Source organism: Myotis davidii, unplaced genomic scaffold, assembly GCF_000327345.1.
Source record: "Myotis davidii unplaced genomic scaffold, ASM32734v1 scaffold244, whole genome shotgun sequence".
Classification (NCBI taxonomy): Eukaryota; Metazoa; Chordata; class Mammalia; order Chiroptera; family Vespertilionidae; genus Myotis; species Myotis davidii.
Window position 1 is genome coordinate 178,538 of NW_006294993.1, and position 21,841 is coordinate 200,378.

At 58.1% G+C, this 21,841-nt stretch overlaps 2 protein-coding genes across 3 annotated transcripts in view; both read right to left on the reverse strand.

Annotated features, from left to right (window-relative positions):
* Nucleotides 1-3,968: 3,968 nt before the first annotated feature.
* On the reverse strand, nt 3,969-7,648 carry LOC107184058. Of its 2 annotated transcripts, none has more exons than XM_015567684.1 (5): nt 7,277-7,648; nt 6,420-6,588; nt 4,672-4,740; nt 4,429-4,581; nt 3,969-4,281 (listed from the first exon to the last, which is right to left on the reverse strand). In XM_015567684.1, exons 1-5 carry the CDS (start codon nt 7,393-7,395, stop codon nt 4,138-4,140), a joined length of 654 nt encoding a protein of 217 aa, XP_015423170.1. In that variant the 5' UTR covers nt 7,396-7,648; the 3' UTR covers nt 3,969-4,137. The 2 variants fall into 2 exon arrangements, with proteins under 2 accessions (XP_015423170.1, XP_015423169.1); XM_015567683.1 differs by having other exon boundaries at nt 3,969-4,284.
* Nucleotides 7,649-9,032: 1,384 nt separating this feature from the next.
* Nucleotides 9,033-21,841, reverse strand: part of PRPF6 (pre-mRNA processing factor 6) — a gene marked incomplete at its 5' end in the record, with an annotated part of 46,713 nt that continues 33,904 nt past the window's right edge. The window contains 9 exons of the mRNA XM_015567665.1: nt 9,033-9,145; nt 10,889-11,003; nt 12,034-12,125; nt 12,784-12,917; nt 13,355-13,531; nt 13,839-13,958; nt 14,801-14,939; nt 16,830-16,951; nt 19,808-19,930. Coding sequence (XP_015423151.1) covers nt 9,049-9,145; nt 10,889-11,003; nt 12,034-12,125; nt 12,784-12,917; nt 13,355-13,531; nt 13,839-13,958; nt 14,801-14,939; nt 16,830-16,951; nt 19,808-19,930 — 1,119 coding nt within the window. The remainder of the gene's footprint in view (nt 9,146-10,888; nt 11,004-12,033; nt 12,126-12,783; nt 12,918-13,354; nt 13,532-13,838; nt 13,959-14,800; nt 14,940-16,829; nt 16,952-19,807; nt 19,931-21,841) is intronic.

Genomic DNA, 21,841 nt, shown 5'->3' on the forward strand with positions numbered 1-21,841 from the left:
TCCCAACGCGCCGAGAACAGCGCGGGCCGGAGGGGCCCAGGGGCCAGCGTCCGAAGCAGGGACGCCCTCCCCCACAGCACACAGGGCCTGACGCAGCGTTTCCCTCCCCAGGACGGCTCCCCCGGCAGGGCTCCCTGCGGCTTTGGGGGTAATTGGAGGGTAGAAGGCCATTTGTTCCTGTGCTGACAAAGCTGGGTCTTTGCTAGGGAGGGGGCAGGATGGGGACTGTCGCAGAGCACTCCCCAGGGTCCCACAGGCCACTGGCAAGGACAATGGGCTGCAGCACCTGGCACCCCCACCAGGAGTGTTTGCTCTGCTTCCTGGAGTGGGGCCTTGTTTGTTCCCGCAGCCCAGCTGGAGCAGGCAGCCTCCTTGCACACCTGCAGGACCAAGGGCCCATCCAGCTCAGGCTCACACGCCAGGGCCCTTGCTGGCGGGCCGCGCCCGGGTCTCCCTGCAGGTGCTTCCTTGGGCTCCCGCTCGGACCCGGCCCAGTCCTCAGCACCCAGCACAGATATGGGGCAGCTGTGGCTCCATGAACCCCAAACTGCATGTCAGGCTGGGGGTGGCCAGTGGGGCAGGGGACACGGGGGGAGGTGCTGCCAGAGCCCATGAGAGGACCCCAGGGAAGGGCTCATACCCCACCCCCGGGCCTGTTGGCAGTGTGGGAAGGGGCAGAGGTGGGGGTGTGGAACACACAGTGGCAAAGTCGGGACTAACTTTGGTTTTTCTAACCCAGAGACTACTTTGCAGATGGCCCGGGTTCCAGATGTTCTTTCAAAAGCTCGCCGTCTGGGGAGTCCGCGGGACGGCTACTCTTCAAAGTCCGCCTGGCCCTCCTTGGCGCTGTGTGGGGGCCTGGCTCCCTGCTTTGGGAAGTTGCACAACCCTGGCCATTGCCCTGCAGCCCCATCTGCCGCTGCTCAGCCCTCCTCTGTGCCCCCGCCCCCGCCTCCTGGAAGCAGCTGAGAAGGCACGGGTGTGGGATAGGACGGCACTGGGCCCAGCCCTGACCCCACCATGTGTGAGCCACAGAAACGGTTTGGTTTTACATTGAGAGAACCAGGCTCAAGCCACAGGCCCAGGGCCTCAGCAGGGAGGGCAGTGCATACCTGGCAGACACATGGACACGAGCCCGTGCACTGAGCCAGTGCCCCTGTCCCTGTGGTTGTCTCGCTCCAGCTCTGTCCGCGCGGGGCAGTCCCAGCCAGTGCATTTACTGAGCGCTCGTGTGCTGTGGTGAGCAACACACGGAGGGGGTCCCAGTGGCAGGCCTGAAGAACAGCCAGCACCTTGGGGTCTGGACGGGCACCCGGCTCTCCCTCTAGTCTGTCTCAGCAGCCGTGTGGCTCTGTACGTGCCCCTACTCAGCCCAAATAAAGTTTGTCCCAAAAGCCAGAAGCCTACCCTGACCTCCAGAAGACGTATGTGCACACCCAGAAGTTGTGAGTGGCACCGTATGTAGAAAAAGGGTCTTGGCAGGTGTGGCCCTGAATCCAAGGGCAACACGCTCCTGAGAGGAGGCGGAGATGGCAGCGACACAGCCCCTCTGCTGAGTCCGGCCGCCAGAAGCTGCGAGACGCAGGAAGGGCCCTCCTGTGGGCCCTGGAGGGAGCACGGCCCCCGATACCTTGATTTCAGGCCCGTGACACTGAGTTTGGACTCTGGCTTCTGGAATCGTGAGGAAAGAAACACCTACTGTTCTGAGCCGAGTAGTTTGTGCTGATTTTACAGCAGTCTTAGGATACAGATAGTTTTTTTAATCATGAACAATCTATCATTGTTTTTTTGTTTATAATTTTTTTAAAAAAATATATTTTATTGATTTTTCACAGAGAGGAAGGAAGAGAGATAGAGAGTTAGAAACATCGATGAGAGAGAAACATCGACCAGCTGCCTCCTGCACACGCCACACCTGGGCATGTGCCCTGACCAGGAATTGCACCTTGAACTCCTGGTTCATAGGTTGACGCTCAACCACTGAGCCATACTAGGCAGGCCAGATGGCTTCTAAGGTGAGGGGACAGGGCCCGGGTCCCCCACATCCACAATACTGGCCCATCATCCAGGGGTTGGCATGTCTGAAGCCTCAAGAGAAAGGTCAGAGGGTGGAAGTGGGTGGGTGAGGGTGCTGCAGGAGCAAGATCATGGGAGCTCTGTGTTCTGCTGGCTCAGACCAGAGGCCTCTACTGCCCGCCCCCCGGGCATTCAATTTGCCAGGACCAGGAGGGCCTCAGAGAGGGGAGCTTGCTGGGCAGGGGTAGGGGTGGGGGAGGGGGAAGCAGGAGCCTGGACTGTGTTGCACACGCACCTCTATGTACACACTCAAAGGTAACCCCTCAGCACACACCTGTGTGCACACTGACACAGACACACACACTACCAGGTGGGGCCAGGAAGTGGGGGCATCTCACCCACTCATGTGGTCGTGGCCCAGGACTTGGGTGGGGGTTGTGTCCTTAGAACTCTGAGACCTCTGCTTCCCCCCCACAGCTCCCCAGGCTGTGGTCTGTGTGAACCACATGGGTGGAGGAAGGGACTGCCTGTTACCACCCACTTCCAAGGCAGCAGGAGAGAGCATGGTGGGTGGGCAGCAGCCATGAGTGCCTGGAGGCCATGCCAGGCATGCTCTCCCCATGGCCCCAGGCCTGGGGCAGGTCCAAGTGCTGAGAGCTGGCTGCCTGGGAAAGACAGGAGCCTAGTGGGGGCCTCCTGGGAGGGCCTGCTCTCCTCCTGCCCCTGCACTGACGCCAAGAACCTTCTTCAGCCCCAACTCAGCGACCCCATGTCTTAGGCTCCAACCAAATTGGACCTGTTCCCCTACCTGGATACTGAGGGGCCCACACAGCAGGAGCCCCAGGATGGGACTGCTCCATCCAACACAGGTTTGCTCCCCTCATCAGTGTCCCCCAAGTTCAAGAGGACACACCCAGGTACTCAGGCCAGGACCCTCCGGTTGCCTGGACCTCCATCGACTCATTCATGTCCCAGCCTATTCCTTTAGCCTCAACCACAAAGCCCCCCCGCCCCCCCGCCCCCGGCCCTCGCACTGGGGTCTCCCTTGATCAGGACTTAGGAGTGAGCTGAGGCTGAGCACTGAGCCAGGAGCCTGGCCCTCCCGCTGCCCAAGGGCACATTCAGGGACCGCCTCCTGCTGGCCTTGCCCTAGCTCTTACACTTCCTGGCATGTGCCCTGGGGCAAGTCCCGACCTGGTGCCTCAGTTTGCTCACCTAGAAAATGGACACTAGTTCCTGCTGCACAGACTCAATATGTTAACACAGTGAGCGCTGGGCAGGGTCAGTCATGCTCCGATGGTCATGCCCATGGCTGCCCCCTGAAGGGATTCCTGCTCCTCCTGCCTCGGCTTTGCCAGGACCTGAGGCAGGGCCGTCTCTGGAGAAGCATCCGCCTTAGCCAGTGGCCCTGCCTGCCGGATCCCCCCTTGGCCACAGGCTGGACTTGGCAGGGGACACAGACCCCAGGGCCATGCAGTCGCGAGGGGGGAAGCAGGGATTGGTGCCCCACTCGGTCAAGAAACGCAGGGTCTCCAGGGTATGAGACAGTGGGTCTCTGGCCAGCCTGTCCAGTCCCACAAAGGGGGCCACAGCCACCCCTCCCAGGGCCGCAGGAAATGGCCTGGCCCCGCTTGCAGCCAGGGCCAGCGACTCTGGCTTCCCTTCAGGCCCGTTTCCTTTATCCGGCTGTTTTGCTGTGAATTCACAAAGCCCAGCCTTCCCCTCCCCTCCCCCGCTCCAGAGAGAAGCCCACGGACACTCAACATGTTGCAGCGCCTGCAGGAGTCCCCTCCACCCCAGCCTAAAGCCGCCGACGGAGCCAGAGTCCAGCGTTGGAAGCTGCCCCCTGCTGCCCGAGGTCGGGAGGGCAGCGCGTGCCCAGGTGTAAAGGAAGTGTACCCCAGGTTCCCCAACAGCCCTCCCTCCCGGGCCTGCTTCTCAGCACTTTTTTTGAGGCCTCTCTCGGTGTGTGCAGGGCAGCCTGGTACCAACAGGGCTCACACCTCCAGGTCCCGCGCCCTCGGGTGAACAGGGGTCAGGATGAGACCTGGGTGGGACTCAATGGTCAGCCAGGTCAGCACGGAGCCCTCGGTGGTCACCAAACGAGCCTGGCAGGGCGAGCTAGGGGCCCCGGCTGTCCAAGGCTCGCAGGGCGAAGAGCTTCTCCCAGCAGGTGGCGACGGCGTCCAGGGCTCGCAGCAGGAGCCGCCTCCGCCTGCCGCGATGCCGCTGAGGGCGCGGCCGAGCCCACCAGCCCCGGCGGCTCTGCTGTCGGGAAGGGGCGGTCAGCACGTGTGCACAATCCGGGAGCCCCCCCCGCCCCAGCTCACGCCGGTCAGGGGCCACTGTGAAGCCCAGGTCATGGGAGGGCCCGGGGCCTAGACGCGCACACGCTCGGGGACGGGCGCACACCTGGCGCAGCGGCCGGCAGTGGCGCCGCATCACCGCCTCGGTGCGCAGGGCCACGGTCCAGGCAGCTCTCTCCAGGGCCCCGCGGGGGTCCCCAGCCACCGCTCCACGCAGGGCCCGCCCCAGGGCCGCGATGGACACTAGAATACTGTGCTCCTAGGAAAGGGAGGAAATGGCGGGGCTGGGGGCAGAGCCGGATGGGAAACGCCAGGAAGGAGGCTGGAGGGCGTGGGCGGGGCCTCTCACCTTCTGGGCGCCACAGGAGGGCCCCACCCGACCCCGCCGTCCAGGGGCCACGGCGTCAGTCTGGTTTTTCTGAACGAAATGGAGATGTCTGGAGCCTGGCCCGTCCCCTGCGTCCCCTGGCCCTGCCCGCCTCGCGGCGGCCTGCAGGTCCTCGAAGATGACAGCCTGGTAGTGGCGCAGCACGTCGGGGACACTGCAGGCGCGGGGCTGGGCGGGGAGCGGCACCGGCTTGGGGGTTACCTAAAAGGCCACTAGGTCAGGGTGGGGCGCCCAGGCCTATGGAGGGGTCTCTCCTCCAGCAGCCTCACAGGCAGTGTGCTCCGCCCCCAACCTTGAGGAATCTGAGCTGGTGTAAATGCAGATGTCACCCCAACATCCAACAAGCAGCTGAGGCCCAGGTAGGGCCGGACAAGTCCCTGCTGCTTACATAACAGTCATGGGACGCACAGCGAGGTACTGTCAGCAATACTCTAATCACTAGGCTGGTGCTGGGTTTACGGGGCTGTACACCTGAAACTAATAGAATCGTGTGTCACCTGTAATTGAAGATAAAACACGATTTAAGAAAAAAGTACTACAATAAGCCAGCTGAACGCTGAGTGGGTGAGGCTGGAAAGGAGACAGGTTCGAGCCCACAAGACTGTGGGGCAGGCCTGGCCTAGGCGGGGTACAGCAGGGTGCCCCTTCCCGCCCCCTCCCAGAGCCTGGGCCTCTTGCTGGGTGCCCCATGCCCCAGCACACTGCTCGCCTCTGTGCACCCACCCTCCCCACAGGAATCCTGGGCAGAACTACCCCTATCAGGGGCTACTACAATCAGCTCTGACCCAGGAAATGGGGGTCCTCCTGCACCCCTAACCCAACCAGGACAGGGTGAAGGCTCAGAACTCATGGCCACACCCCTTTAGAAGTGTAAGGCTTGGGGAAATCCCAAGACGAGAAGGGAGGGGGCCATACTATGCCCCACCAGATATTCCATTTAAGGCCTCCCTCCTCAGAATGGTGGGGGGGAGGGCCAGCTCTCATGAGTAGAAATCCAACCCCGCCCCTCCCCCCCGAAACTCAAACATCAATAAGAAAGATTTGTCTCTAGCTCCCAGCCCCCAAACCCACCCTCGGGCCCCAAGATGAAATCCAACAGCGACTGGAAAATTAATCAAGTGAACCGAGCGAGACCAGGACTCGACTCCGCTTCCCAGCCCTGGCAGACAGCCTCCTGGGCTGAGCACCCTTGCAGGCGCCCAGGCCTGGTGTCTGCGGGGCTCCTGCAAGGGCCACCTGGCCATTGGAGGAGCAGATGCAATTAGCCGTGCCCCTTCTCAACCCTGGGGCATGCAGGAGGATGGCCAACCCAGAATCGCCCCTCTGCCTGCTGTGGGTCAGAGCACGGTGACAGAACAAGATGGTGCTGGAGGAGGGACGTCCAAGTGGTCATGTTTGTTGCCCAGGGATCCTCAGAAGGCCCGTCTGTCCCGTCCCCCCTACAGGCACACACGCACGTGCGCACTCAGGGCCCACGGCTCAGCCCAGCCCTGCAGACTCCCTGCCCCCAACGCTGCCGGGAAAAGCTCAGCCAGCACCTGCGGCCTGAGCACACAGGGCCAGGCTCCGTGGCCACCCAAGGGGGTTTCCCAGTCGGTCCTGGCCGGTCGGTGGGGCACCGAGGATCACACAGCCTTCTGGGCGGTGCCTGCTTCCACCTCCCAGCCCTTGGGCCAGTGAGTCCCCTCCCTGGGCCCAAAGCTGCTCACCATGGGCCTCTCAGGGGCAGGCCCTCCCTCACTCCTGCCCGTGAGTCTCCAACATGATCCTGGGGTCCTCAGGTGGGGTGCGCAAAGCTCTCCAGGTCCGGCTCCAAGCCCAGTCAACCCCAGCCAAAGGCTTCCCTGGACAGGCTGCAGCAGGGCGGCTGTGGCTGGGCTGGCGGCAGGCGGACAAGGCTTTTGAAGTTGGCTCCTCCAGCAAAGGAGGGAGGGAGGAGGGAGGCCCCAGGATCCCAGCCTGCCCCCTCCCTCTCCCAACTCCGTATCCAATCGCTTCTCCAATTAACCTGACCCTGGACCCAGCAGTGCTGGGCTCTCTTCCCACCCAGTGGGTCCTGGATTGAGTCACCAGCCCCATAGACATGTGCTGTCCCAAAGGGGGTGGGGTGCCAGTGGGCAGTACAGCTAGGTGGGGGAGGGGAGCCAAGGAAGTGGGGGGCCACCCCCCCATCTGGGTCTCCCTCTGAGGTTGGCAGTGCTCTCTCCCAGGAACCTGGCCATGACAGAACCAGCAAGGGGGACTTTATCCCCACCACGCCAGCCCCACACTTGACGCCCAGGGGTCCTGCCCCAGCAGGTCCCTGGCGTGGGACTTCCCACTCGTCCAACACTCAGCTGCTGCCCTTCCTAGCTGGGCCACAGCACCCCGCCTGGCCCGAAGGATAGGGACAGCCTCTGGAACCCGCTCGCCGGAAGTTGCAGTTGAAAAAATGTCAGCTGAAGAAAAGCTGAAGTGTTTTCCCAAGGAGAAAAATAATGTACCTCAAAGCACTTGAGAAAGCAACCCCCAAGACATTCACGTGTGGATAATCCTGATGCTCTGGAACTTCCCAAGGAAGCCTCACCTGACATCAAAGCCAGAGGAGGTGCCCAGGAGACACGCCCCACTTGGGGCGCAGAAGGCCACCCACATCCCTGTGGCCACAGCCAGTCGCTGTCCCTCCCTGGGCCTTGCTTTCCACATCAGAGACGAATGAGCTCCTAGAAGCTGCAGGACTCTGTCTGCAGGGCCCCGGGCAGACCTCCCGCCTCGTCCAGAAGAGATGGAAGGAAAGCGAGTGCAGCCACCTGCCTCTCCCTGCAGCGCCTAAGGAGGTCCTTCATCCTCAACCGCCAGTGTCCCAGGCAGATCCTGTTCAGCGTACGGAAGAGGACAGCTGCAAAAGCTTTCGGAGCTCTGCTGAGTATAAAGCAGCAAAAGCAAGTCCACCTGCAAATGTGCGACCCTCTCGCCGAAACCGGTTTGGCTCAGTGGATAGAGCGTCGGCCTGCGGACTGAAAGGTCCCAGGTTCGATTCCGGTCAAGGGCATGTACCTGGGCTGCGGGCACATCCCTAGTGGGAGATGTGGAGGCAGCTGATCGATGTTTCTCTCTCATCGATGTTTCTAACTCTTTATCTCTCTTCCTTCCTCTCTGTAAAAAATCAATAAAATATATTAAAAAAAATAAAAATAAAAAAAAATGTGCGACCCTCTCTCATGGTGACATCTTCCTCCAACACCAGCCGAGGGCCTCCCCGGTACCCTTCGGCACTGGCTCTTGGAGGCACCTGAGGATGTGGCTGTGTGCGCTCAGACTCATGGAAGCCATCCCCCCACCCCAACTTGAACCTGTGATCTGGTGCCCCCCTCTAGAAGAGCTGCAGGCTCCAGAGGGGACAGAGGAGTCACCAGCGAAGGTGCACTTCCTACCACCTTCCCCACAGTCTCACTGAGTCACCTTCCTCTCTCAGAGGCCTCCCTGCACACAAGAGCGACGCGCCCTCCAGACCAGACTGGTGTGCCAGGAGCCCCAGAGAAAACCAGCAGGTCACCAACCCAACACGCTACCTAGAAAAACTTTAATTCCAGAGCAGAAACTGCTTGAGCCCCTCCCCGTCCTCCCATGGCAGGCAGGCACACTGGCCCACCCGCCCCAAGACCCCGGCCCAGAGGGACCGCCCAGTCAAAAGGTGTTCTTGATGCGGGCTGCCACCAGCACGAGGATCTCCCCGATCTTCCTCTGCCAGTTGGCGATGTCCTTGGACACGGCGCACCACAGCTCCCCGTGCCGTGGCTCGGCGTTCTCGCAGCGCCTCCTCACCTCCTCCCGCTGCTCCTGGGGGGGACCAGAGGGCTCTTGAGACAGGGCTCCTCCCAGCCTCTTCCGCACCTGTCCCACCGTGCACCTCAGCCCCAGCCTGGGCCCTGCTTGACACCAGGGCAGGGCCCTCCTGGTAGGAGCAGCCCCCACTGCACCCCACCCCACCAGACAGATGACCTCGGGGCAGGCCTTGACCCAGATGCACAGCAGAGTCAAGCCCCTGCCTCCCTCAAAGGCAAAGTCAACTTCCCGTGGGCACCCCAAGATAGCCTGGCCACCCCACCCTGTGAGCCCAGGCTCCCCTGGAAGCCATACTGGGAAGTCAGACCCACAGAGGCACAAGGACAATCCTCAGGGCTCGGAATCCACTCTCATTTCTACCATGATCCCATCACCAACCAAGAGAGGCTAACAGGCCACTTAACACGGCCCAAACATCTACACTTCGGGCTGTGAGGCTACAGAACTATAACCAGGAGACAGCTGCAGAGGAAAAGCCATCAGCAGAGCTGCTGTCCGCATCCTGCCCCCTGCCTAGAGGGCCCAGGCATCCCCCAGGTCGGAGTCGATCTTCACGGTGCGGTGGAACCACTCCCTGGCCTTGGTGATCTTGCGCTCACTCCAGAACAGCCTGTCAGAAGCAGAAGGGGGAGAACCCAGGGTGAGCGGCCAGTGATGGCCGGTCTCCGGTCTCCCCATGTGCGGGTGCAGCATGAGCCCAGAGACCCACCGTGGCACCTGTCCTCCCTGCAAGCCCTGGGCTCCCCCAGGAGGCTGAGGAAGGGCCTGGCCACCCGGAAACCGGTGCAGATCACGAACTGGAGCCGTTCTCCAAGTGTCTAACCAAACTGTTTCTTAGAAAACCTACACACAGAGTAAGGAACTTCCAACTCCTTCCCATCACTCTTTTCCTCTGGATAAAATACAAGGGGATGAAAGTAAACCTGACAAAAATGTAAACTAAGGTTTTGATTAGGGAAGGAAGGGAAGGTCTGGCTGCTCCTGCCCATCAGGCAGCCAACCCCGAGGAGGGGGGCCTCAGGTCAGCACGGGCACCTGGGCACAGCAGACAAGATACCTGGAACCAGGCCACGGGGGAGGATCATCCGCGACCAGATCGAGGGCCCACAGAGCCCTCTGCACGTCAGTGAGGACAGGACGATGGGAGGACTTGCTTCCACCCTCCACCTAGGCCCACCTCCCTCTCCACCAGAGTCACCAACGCAGAGGAGGGCACCACTAACCCGCCACTCCAGGCAGCTGCTGGGGCCGGTCTGTACGAAACGAGTAATTTGATGCAATGATAGCTTGATTGTTTTTTAAGCCTTGTGGCATTCTTAATTGCTTGGTGTTAGATAAACTGTGATTTAAAGAGCACAAACTCAGATAGCAGGCACACAGAACACCAGCCCGGGAACAGCAAGGAGTGACTTGTTGACTTTAGCAAAGCCTTTTATGAGGTTTATGGCTGCCCTATCTGAGTGGCACACATAAAGGTCACTCTGGGAGGCGGAAGCACAGAACAGGAGGGAGGGAGCTCCGACAGGCCTCGGGAGCCTGTGGGAAGCCCTTGTCCCCACAGCAGTGAGAGGAGGTGCTGGGCAGCACCTGAGGAAGAGGGCGAAGGCCAGCTGGGCACTTCCCTGGCTCAGGCTTCGACCGCCCAGGTGCCACCTCCTCCGGGTGAGCAGCAGCGCCAGGAGCCCAGCCCATACGGAAGCCCTGCCCTGCACGTAGGTCCCACTCCTCTCAGGAAGTCCTCCTGCAAGCCACTCATGGGCCACACCCTCACCCAGTGTTCCCAAGACCCTGAGCTCCTTCCCACGCCTCACACAGCTCACACCTCCCCAGGGAGCCCCTGACCCAGCACTCAACACACAAGCTCAAGGTGTGAGGTCACTGACTTCCTTTTGCCCAGAGACCATTTGCCCTAAAGGAGGTGGCATTTCCACAACCCGGGCACTGACAGCTGGACCCATGGCCCTGACGGCTCCCAGGTCCCCCAGGAACGACTGTCCCCTTGGTGTGGGGAGACACTTTCCTTGCTTACAGCCCTTTCAGCCAGAGGGGCTTGGCTTATGAATTAAATTGTGTGGACCAACATTCGAAGTCTGTCTCTGTTTTGAAACCCAGGGCACGTGTATGTGTAGCTACAAAGTGGCAGACACAGAGAAGTCCCATCTGAAGAACTGGACAGAGGGGACCAGACAATCCAGCAGCTCACGTCCGCGGGGCCTCTACCCCAAGAGGCCAAAGTGCTTGAGGTCTAGACACCAAGGACCAGGGAGCCTGCACTGTTCCAGAGACCAGGCGGACCCTGGCGGGAAGCAGTCAGGTCCCCAGGTCAGCAGCCCCACAGGGACTCTCTACTCACTTGGCCACGGCCAGGAGCACATGGGGGTCGTGCTCGCATTTCTTCAGGGCATCGACACTCTTGGTCTTCCTCTGGGGCCTGGCCTCCAGGAATATGGCTTCAGACCACAGGACACCTGAAACTCAGAGACACACGCCTCAGGCTCTGACCATGGCTCGGAAACGTGCCCATCCAGCCAGCACCGCTGCCCGAGAGGAGAGTCCTGCTTAGGGAGCACTGCAAAGACCACATGAGCCCGCCGTCCCGGTGCCCGCCTGGGACCTGCAGCTCTGAGGGCACAGACTGGACAACTTTCTGGGGATGACCATCGGAAATAACAACGAGGCCTCACTCCTGCTGATTCAGTAATTCCACACCCAAGAATCTATTGTAATAAAACCTAGAAACGCTAGTAAAGATTCACACAGAAAGGTTGTAATACTGAATTAAAATCAGATTAAAAATTGAGTAACAGGGGATCGGTGCTTTTTGTCATATCTACAAAATTTTATAATATACACCCTTGAAGAGTCACCGATAACAAAAAATTCTCACAAAAGTTTCAGCTTTAAAAAAAGGCACAAAATTAAACATACTAGTCCTGGCCAGTGCTGCTCAGTGATTCAGAGTGTCAGCCCAAACATCGAAGGGCCCTGGGTTTGACCCCTAGTCAAGGGCATGTACCTGGGTTGCAGGTTTGCTCCCTGCCTGGTTGGGGCGCCTGCGGGAGGCAATCCAGTCGATGTGTGTCTCTCACATCAATGTCTCTCCCCCCCCTTCTCTTCCACTCTCTCTGGAAAGCAATGGAAAAACACAAACTAAACATACTTCGTTACTTTATAAGAAGCTCAAAGTAGTGGTCTCTGAGCAGTGGCTTAGAGGTTGTTTCATTCCCTTTCACTCCAAACCCGTTTATGCTGCATGTGCATCCCTCACAGACTTGGGGTGACATGGTAAAAGGCGAAGGAAGAAGTGGCAGCACCTCACAACAGGAAGTGGAGTGCCCCCGACAGCGAATTCAGTTGCAATGTCTCAATGATCGTGTTAATAAACCTTGTGACTAAACTGACTCATGCAAACCAAACACTGTGAACAGCCCACTGAATCTTGGGACCCACCACCCCAGGAAGTGCCTGCAGCCCTGCTTGGGACCCCGCAGGCCTCACCGGAGCTGGGGCACTCCTGCAGCGCCTTGGCCATGAGCGTGTTGGCGATGTTCTTTAGCCCCGCACGGTACTCCAGCCTCACGGACTCCAACCTGAGGACACAGGCCAAGAGGGAGGGGTCTAGTGCCTGTCGGCAGACAGACAGCCCGACCACAGAGCTGCAGCAGCTGGAGCCGCCCATACTGCCACATGGAGCAGGGAGACACTGGTGCCACACTGTGGGGCCCACTGCAATGGCCCTGCCCGGGGCCTGAAATCCTGACATCGCATTTCTTCAGGGCACTGACACTCTTGGTCTTCCTCTGGTGCCAGGAAGATGGGTGGGAGGATAGTGGCGTGTTGCGGGGGCTGCGTGTACACAACACAAGGGCGTCTCCCTCAGCCCCCGCCGCATGCTCTGGCCCTGGCTCTGAGCCCTGCGCTGCACCTCTGTATGCAGTTTCCTGTGGGCAAAATGCCACCTTCACCCAAGAAACTCCTATTCATCCCTCATGGTCTCGCCTAGATGCCATGTCTTCTATGGAGCAGCTCTGTGACTTCCTCTATCCTTGATCCCCCATCGTTAGCTGCTGGCTTCCTTGGACACCTGCTCTGAGAGACAAGTTAAACTACATCTGAGCACCTGGGCTGCACCCTCCTCACAGCCGGGACCTGCCACTCTTCCTGCAAAGCCTGAACCGGAAACACTGCCCAGAGGCTGCCTGTGAGCACCAGCGAGGGCGCCCAAGCGTGAGCTGGCACGAGACTCACCACAGCCCGGGGTTCTTCGGGTTCTTCAGGCGAGACTTTTCCAAAATGGCCCGAGCTCGGGTCAGCTGCCCGATCTTCTCCTCCAGCCGAGAAAGCAAAAGCCACAGGGGTGTGGAGTGGGGACATTTCTTCAGCTGTGGCCAAAAAAGACAGACAATGAGAGGGGGCGTGGCTGGCATCTGGGAGGGGCTGTGACAGCTATGGCCAGCTCCTCAAGCCAGAGAGTCGGGCTGCCCATGGCCATGGAGACCCACCCACTTCATGTCTTGGTTAAAGGTTTTATGTGCATGGCTGTGCTGGGCACATGGGTGTACAGGATGCATGTGTGTTTATGTGCACGGCTGTGCAGTGCTCACGTGTGTACAGGGTGTGCACACAGCAGCTGTACATTAGAGACGGCGTAACCTGCACCGCATGCAGTGCATACAGCTTTGAAGGGCCCCGAGTCGGGTTGTCAGACACCATCGGGATTGCCCAGGAGAAGCACTGCCCTGAGTGAGGGGATGGAGGCCCTGCAGGAGCTAAGCAGGTGCTGACCACTGAGCCCAAGTGTGCAGCGTGCAGAGCTCACCCCCTGGCTGTAGGCCTCTCGAGCCTTGTCCGTCTGCTCCTCCTGCTCCTCAATCTGCCCCTTCATCATCCACAGTTTGGGGAAGTCCTCGTAGTGCTTCAGGGCCTCCTCGCACAGCTCCTGGGCGGCCTCAATGTTCCCCAGCACCCATTCCAGCTTCACAGACTTCATGAACACCTGGGGGCAGGCACGTATCAGTCAGCCATCCCACCGGCTCTGGCCCAGCCTCTAGCACTGGGCCCGGGCTGGGCTGACACCTTTGTGGTAGATGCTTAAGGTCATACAACGGGTCGCCTTAAGTGCTGTTTGTCCTGCTCTGTGCCTTGTAAGCTGCCTTGGAGCTGTGGAGCCACGTGGGCTTTACACACAAGCACGTTTCAAAGCGAATCTGAGCGTCCAGTGTCCTGGCCTCAGGCCCCCCCCACCGCCCCCTTCCCGACACTGCAGATCAGGAGGCCCCGTGTGGCCTGAGCCATCTGCTCACCCGGGCAGTGGGTGCGCTGCTCCGAGCCTTGGCCAGCAGCCGCCGGGCCCGTTCATACTCATTGTTCTCCGATTCCAACTTCACAGCCGCCAGCCAGATCTCCTCACTGTTGGGGTTGGCCTGGAGGGTGAGCCCAGCAGAGCCAAGGTGGGCACAGGACAGAAGTGAGCAGGGCTGGGCTCACTGAACACAAGCAGCCTCCTGGGAGCCCACTGGCCACACTGCTGACGCCAACCCGAAAGCGGCGCTGCAGTGACTGGCCGTGGGGCCAGCATGGGGAATGAGACAGCAGAGGGCACAGCCAGCTCCATGTCAGCCCCTCTCAGGGAATCCCTCGAGAACAACAGCTTCTGTCATGCTAGCTGGGGCCACAACAGATCCCCCTCTACACAGCACCCCAGTTTATATGAAGGATGCTGCAAACTACTGACAAACGCCCACACTGTCACAAAGTATCAGGATACTGTACGTGGCAATAAAGGTAGGTACACCAGCCACGACAAGCCTGGCCGGGTGCAGCTGCCTCGATGTAACGCTGCTCACGTGTGACCCATGTGGCCAGGTGGGTGGCTGACTGCTTGGGGCAAGGGGCACAGGGCTCCCTGCTGCAAGAACTGGATGGCCTAACTTCCATGTCAAAGCCTAGCTGTCACTCACTGTGTGCTCCACCGCCCCCCGCAACCCCCCTACCGAAATGCCACCTGCTCACCCTGTGTTCTGTGTTCCGGAACATCTAGCCAGTGGTCACACTGAGTGGTGGTGACCAAGGGGCAGATGTCTACTAGCTGGGCCATCTTCCCTGTTCTCAGGTCCTCGTGGGGCCCCAACTGCCTGCACAGCAGTCTGAGTCCTGTGCACTGTGGCCACGCACGTCCCCCAGGGTCAGCACCATCGGTGGGCAGGAGGAGGCCCTGAGGAAGTGCGCGCACTGGTGCCCTCGCAACACAGCCGACCTCACCCACCTGGAAGGCCAGAGCCAGGATGCTCCTTGCCGCAGGCACGTCGCCTGCCAGCCACTTGGACTTGGCACCCATGAGCCACAGCACCTCCGCTTTGGGGCAATGGGCCACGGCCCTCTGCAGAAGCGCTTCCAGGGACTCCCTGCAAGACGGGCCACGGTCACCACAAGCGCACAGGGCACTGCAGCCGCGGCGCGGGCACTGAAAAGACAGTTACTGCTCCAAAGTCCGACACCATCAATGATTGACTAGGTTTACAATGGGGAGAGTGTGGGGAAATCTTTTCTCTCCATAAAGGTTCTAAAATCAACTACTGCAGAGGGTGCTACAAAGTAGCGCATTGTTTAAATAGCAGAGCCTGATAGAGGGACGTCTCAGGAGACCCTTTTACAGCCGTGTGTCCTGGAGGGAGCGATAACGTCACGGTCTGGGTGACAGGAGAGCCTTTCATCTCTAGCCACAGATCTGCTGATAAAGATTATGGCCTCCATCCGCTCTCTGGCATCCGGAGACACTGTCTTATTGGAAGAAAGTTATTTTAGGTCACTATTGAGCAAGAAGACCGCCAGCCTGGGTACCAGGTGTGAAGCCCACCGCCCCTCTTTCATGCCACCTGGCACAGGTGACCTCTTCAGACCTCAGCAGTGAGACCCCCTACAGGAAGCCAAACAGCACACAACCCTGGAACCGAGACCCCAGGCACCAGGCACTTGCCTCCCTCACCATCCTAGGTCGGCAGATGGCACAGGTGCCAGATGGGAGGAGGGGAGCTCTGAGCCCAGGGCCACAGCTGGGAGGGCAGGCTCTGCTAGGCAGAAGACATCCGAGGCAAACTTGTACAGGGTGAGCTCAAAATGCCCCCAAAGGAGTGAACTCCACAACACAAACCAGCTGGCAGGAATAAGGAGGGGACAGGAGCACCAAAGACAGGAAAGAGGCCTCAATGCTCCCAGCGACAGCCCTGGCGAATCAGCAAGGCCATCCCCACCAGCACTGGGACAGCAGCAGACGGCCTGGGCAGAGGGTGCACAGTGACGTGAGCCGATGCCCCGGCAGCCCACTCAATACCAGAATTGCAACACCTAATCTAATCAGTGACTGTGGCCCCGAGGCAGGTCCGAAGGTTTTTTCAATTACAAAGCACAATTAAATTGTCAAGGACCTCCTCAGAGCACAAAAACCAACTCCAACCCAAAGCCAGCACAATTTTAAATGAAAACCATGCCTGCCTGGCCCAGATGCCGCACCACCCACACTGATGGAGCCAGAGCTGGCAAAACGTGGACTCCGGGCTCTGAGCTCCAGCACCCAGGAACCCCCAGGCTCGGCTGCAGGTGCTTTGCTTTGGCAGAGAGGCCCCCTCTGCGCCTCAGTGTCACAACGGCACAACGGTGATAATCCTATCGCCAGAGGAGCCACGGGGACAGCTCCAGCTGCAGTTCCAGGCCAGGCGCTCCCATCTGTGGGAGCACTGCATGCCTAGAGCTGGCGGTGAGCTGGATGCAGGGCAGACGGTCCCCCACGTACCTGGTGCCATGGTTCTTCTCAAAGTAGGCGGCTAACCTCCACTTTGGGGCATTGGGCCACGGCTCTCTGCAGAAGCACTTCTAGGGACTCCCTGGTGCCATGGTTCTTCTCAAAGTAGGCGGCTCGCAGCCACACACTCTTCTTGCTGGGCAACTCTTGCAGCGCGTAGGCATAGATGGCTCGTGCGCACTCCAGGGCATTGTGGGCCACACACAGATGCCGCACCACCCACACTGATGGAGCCAGAGCTGGCAAAACGTGGACTCCGGGCTCTGAGCTCCAGCACCCAGGAACCCCCAGGCTCGGCTGCAGGTGCTTTGCTTTGGCAGAGAGGCCCCCTCTGCGCCTCAGTGTCACAACGGCACAACGGTGATAATCCTATCGCCAGAGGAGCCACGGGGACAGCTCCAGCTGCAGTTCCAGGCCAGGCGCTCCCATCTGTGGGAGCACTGCATGCCTAGAGCTGGCGGTGAGCTGGATGCAGGGCAGACGGTCCCCCACGTACCTGGTGCCATGGTTCTTCTCAAAGTAGGCGGCTCGCAGCCACACGCTCTTCTTGCTGGGGAACACCTGCAGCGCGTAGGCATAGATGGCTCGTGCGCACTCCAGGGCATTGTGGGCCACACACTGGAGCAGAGACAGGCGTAAGAATGGGCGACCCAGCACTGGCCTCGGAGCAGGAGGTGTGGCGCCCTCCCCAATGGCACCCTCTGTTAGAAACCACACCACACAGGAGGGAAACCCCAGGAGGATGGGGGTGTGAGCACAAAAGTGGGAGCATGTGGGGCTGTGACGAGGCGGCCTGCCAGCCCAGACAGACATGGGAGCTGGTGCGAGGAGCACCCACCACGGCTGCAGGGGAGCAGGTGGGCACGGGGTGAACACAGCCATGCATGTGAGGTCCTTTTGAAAAAAAAGTGTGGTATGTATTTTTAACTGTAAGTCACACACACCCCGCAGATACTAAAAGTCCTCTCATGTCAAAACAGGCTTGTGTCTTGAGACGAAAAGCCACTAGGAAGTGTGTCAGGAACAAAGTTTTGCAACTGGGATGGGAACTGAAATTGGACAAGCGGCCTCACACCTGTGCAGTCTTCGCACAAGGAGGGCACCTGAGCCACCAAAGCTACGTCCCGCTTCAGCAACCTCAGACTGGGTCCCTTCTCGTTCTATGGCCTCCACTGAGCCAACACCGCAGACACCAGGAAGGCCCTGCCATGGGTGTGTCCTGGCCAGGAGCAAGCACCTGGTGAAGTGAGAACCAGATCCAGGCACACTGGCCTGCACCCTCACCATCACTTCTGACCAAGGTCCTGGAAGCCAGTCACAAAGGCTTTCAGACCTCCGTCCACCCTGGCCATCGCCCCAAGTCTCACAGGTTCACATGGCAGCTGGGCCAGCCTGTCGGTGTGAGAGCCCCAGGAAAACACTCCACACTCCAAGCACACGCCTCCGCTCCGCTGCAGGAGCACGCGCTCTCTGAAGGACAGCTGTGCGTGCTCTAGTGCTCGCAAAGGGGATGGAAACCGGCACCAGCTCAGGCTGTGGGTGCCCCCCCCCCGCCCCCCCAGCTGCTGCTGCTGTCCGCAGGGCGATGCCCACCACACCTCCACGGGGCCAACAGTAAGGAAAGCAAACAGGCACAGGGTCTAACTGCATTCGGAGTACATAGGCTTGGCAGCCAGGGTCTGGGGTCTTCTGGGTGTTGAGCGATTTTCTCCCAACACAGAGGCTGTGTGGTTGTTTATTAAATTACGAGGCCTGGTGCACCGGTGCATAATCGGGGCTGGGGAGGGACACGGGAGGGCTCCAGGGCGTGTCCAGCCCGTCTCACCCAGTCCCAATCGGCTAGACCCCAGCAGTAAGCTAACCTACCGGTCGAAGCGTCTGCACCCTGGTGGTCAATGTGCATCATAGCGACTGGTTGAACAAACGGTCGGACACTTAGCATATTAGGCTTTTATTATATAAGGATTCTTCATACTTTTGTATGTCGTATTACATGTTAAAGGTTTGTAACAGATGTCGCAGTTGGCCTGTGTCTCACAACCCAAGAGGGTGGTCAGTGTGCAGAGGCCGTCTGCAGGCCAGCTTGGTAGCCGGGGCAGTGCCAATGCCTGCCTTCAGGGGAGGGAGGGGCCCACAGTGCACACAGGACTTGGGACGACGGCCATGGTGGACAGAATCCCAGAGAATGGCGTGAGATCCTCAGTCCCTCCTGATGTAAAGGAGTAACGCCACACAAATGAGGGAGAGAGGGAGGCTGTTCTTTACTGTGGAATTCCTACTAATAAACTCTAATAAATCAGAAGAAACAACATTTAAAAAACCTCCATTTGGCAAATACCATGGCAGTAACTGACACAGGCCAAAGTTAATGGACCCACAGGTCAAAGTTTGGCGAGGAACAAGGTGTGGGGAGTCTCAAAGTGTCTCCCCACAAAATACTGATTAATTAAAAGGGGAAAACCAGTAACCTTCCATTGGCGAGCCTGGCAAGCGCCACCTGAGCTAGTCAGAGTTGAATGGGCACAGACGCCCCCCAACACAACCCGCCGGGAAGACACAGTCCTCACAAAAATGCAGAACCTCAACCTGCCCATGAGACAGTGCAGGCTGAATCCAGGGGCCCCACAGAACCACTGGCCCGTACGCCTCAAAAACACCAGACTCATGGAAACCAGAGACAGACCAGAGCCCTCCTCAGGCCATGGAGACCCGAGGAAGTGACCCTCGCAGCTATGCAACAGAACTCAGCTGAGCCAACCACTGACATCTGAATAAAGTCGCAGCTTACTACCGGTCCTGCACCAACACCCCTCCCGACTGAGAGCTGTGCTGAGCTTGCATATGAGTGTCAGCAAGCTCACGGCTGTCCTCCTTCAGAGAGACACACACTGAGGTCTTCAGATGTAAAGGGCCACGCCATCTACAACCTACTCTCAAAGGATGCAGATAGATGAGGGGCGTGTGTGTGCACGTGGAGAATGAAAAAGCAAATGTGGTAAAATGGGTAAGTCTGGTGAAATCTGGGTGAAAGGCACATAAGAATTCTTCATTCAGCTTTGCTACTTTCAGGTAAGGCTAAATCATTTCAAAATAAAAAAGCTAAAAACGGGCTACGTGCAAGGAATAAAATGCTTCACCTGTGCTTACTGACTGGGCCCTGTCTTCTCTGGACAACTGTTCTAAGGAAGTAATCTTAAAGTAGGCAAAAGCTCTGTGTGCAAAATGTTTTCTGAGTGCAATTTATAACAGAAACCAGGGGGTGCGGACCAGCCAGATGCCCAGAGGTAAACAGCTAAGGAAGCGTGTAAGCCTGGGGCGGGTCCTCTGCAGGTGAGTGAGTGCTAAAAAAGCAGCTCTTCCCGCGGACCTGGGGTAGAGAGAGCTGTCCCTTCCGACGGCAATGATGGCTATCCACCAGCAGATCAAAGAGATTTTCAAACCCAAACAGACTCCAGGCCCAAGGACCAGACTCACACTGTCAGCGTCTTCCATCCAGGTGTGCTTCCGGTCCTCCTCCTCGATCCCAATGCCAATCACAGCTCGCATGACCGCCTGGCAGGTGGCCACACTGCCTGCCTTGTCACACTCCTCAGCATCCTGAGAGGGAAGGACACAACGCTGAATGCACAGCAGAGTGCAGAGGCTCAGCGGGGGTACTCTGTCAGACGGCGAGACCCGAGCGCCCTGGTACTACAGACTGCAGGTGTGTGGGCTCCACAGCTTCTTAACCGTCTGTCTTGCTCACTGGTGTACCCATCCCTGCACCCAGCAGATCAATGCTCGACAAATGCCTAGGGACCAGATGAAGCTGCACCCACCACTCGACTAACATTAAATAAGTACCTACTGTGCACAAAGTGCTACAGGAGGCAACTCAGTGGCAAGAAGAGGCTCCTGCGCTAAAGAAACTTCCAAAGAGCCTGGAGGAAAGACAAGTTCACACACACTTGTGTCTGTTAGTCTGGAACAGAGAGACCTGTCAGGACACAGATGAGCCTCACACAGAGTCGGCGAGGTAGAAACCTGGGGGAGGGACCAGCACAGGAACACTCATGGGCAGGGGCCGCTGGCCGCAGGGCAGCACTGGGCTTTCAGCCGGGAGAGAGGAGACAGCAGGAGACACAGACCTACCCCTGGTGTCTCTTGCACATCAAATGGAAAAGGACCAACAACACAAGAGACATATAACACACAGCTCTCTAAGGAAGAAAAGGCAAATGACTTTCAAATCTATGAAAAGAAATTCAAAGCCACTTTTTTTAAAATTGATTTTTAGAGCCCTAGCCAGTTTGGCTCAGTGGATAGAGCATCGACCTGCAAATTGAAGGTTCCCAGGTTTGATTCCAACCAAGGGCACATGCCTGGGTTGCGGGCTCCATCCCCCAGTAAAGGGTGTGCAGGAGGCAGCCAATCAATGTTTTTCATCATTGATGTTTCTATCTCTCTATCCTTTTCCCTTCCTCTCTGAAATCAATAAAAATGTATTTTTTAATTGATTTTTAGAGAGGGGGAAGGAGCGAGAGAGAGAAACATCAGTTGGCTGCCTCCTGCACGCCCCCTATGGGGGATAGGCCCTGATTGGGAATGGAACTGGCAACCCTTTGTTATGTCAAAAATCTAAATGAGCCCTAGCCGGCTTGGCTCAGTGGATAGGGTGTCGGCCTACAGATTGAAGGTTCCCAGGTTTGATTCCAACCAAGGGCACATGCCTGGGTTGCGGGCTCCATCCCCCAGTAAAGGGTGTGCAGGAGGCAGCCAATCAATGTTTTTCATCATTGATGTTTCTATCTCTCTATCCTTTTCCCTTCCTCTCTGAAATCAATAAAAATGTATTTTTTAATTGATTTTTAGAGAGGGGGAAGGAGCGAGAGAGAGAAACATCAGTTGGCTGCCTCCTGCACGCCCCCTATGGGGGATAGGCCCTGATTGGGAATGGAACTGGCAACCCTTTGGTGCACAGGACGCCCAACCAACCAACCAACCAACCGAGCCACACCAGCCAGGGTCAAAGCCACTTATTTTTAAAATGCTCACTAAGCTCTCCTAAGTGCCATTTCATACATACCAGACAGCAACCCTGACACAGCCCACACAGATAACCCCTTTTATTTTTTTTCTTTGTTAATCCTCACCCAAGGATACTTTTTCCATTGATTTTTAGAGAGAGTAGAAGGGAGAGGTAGAGATGGAGAGAAACATTAATGTGAGAGAGCTACATCAGTTGGTTGCCTCCTGTATGTGCCCTACCAGGGCCAAGGATTGAGCCCACAACCAAGGTATGTGCCCTTGACCAAAATTGAAACCACCACCCTTCAGTCTGTGGGCCAATGCTCTAACCACTGACAGGCTAGGACAGTAATTGTCACTTTTAAGTAAAGAAATTTGGCTGGATAGTGATTTAGCTTTTGTGAACAAATACCTCATCTCAGAGAAATAATTATTCAATGGAAGGAGACTTCCTTGTTTGGGGAGGAAAAGCAATTTGTTTCAATAAGCAAAATGTTTATA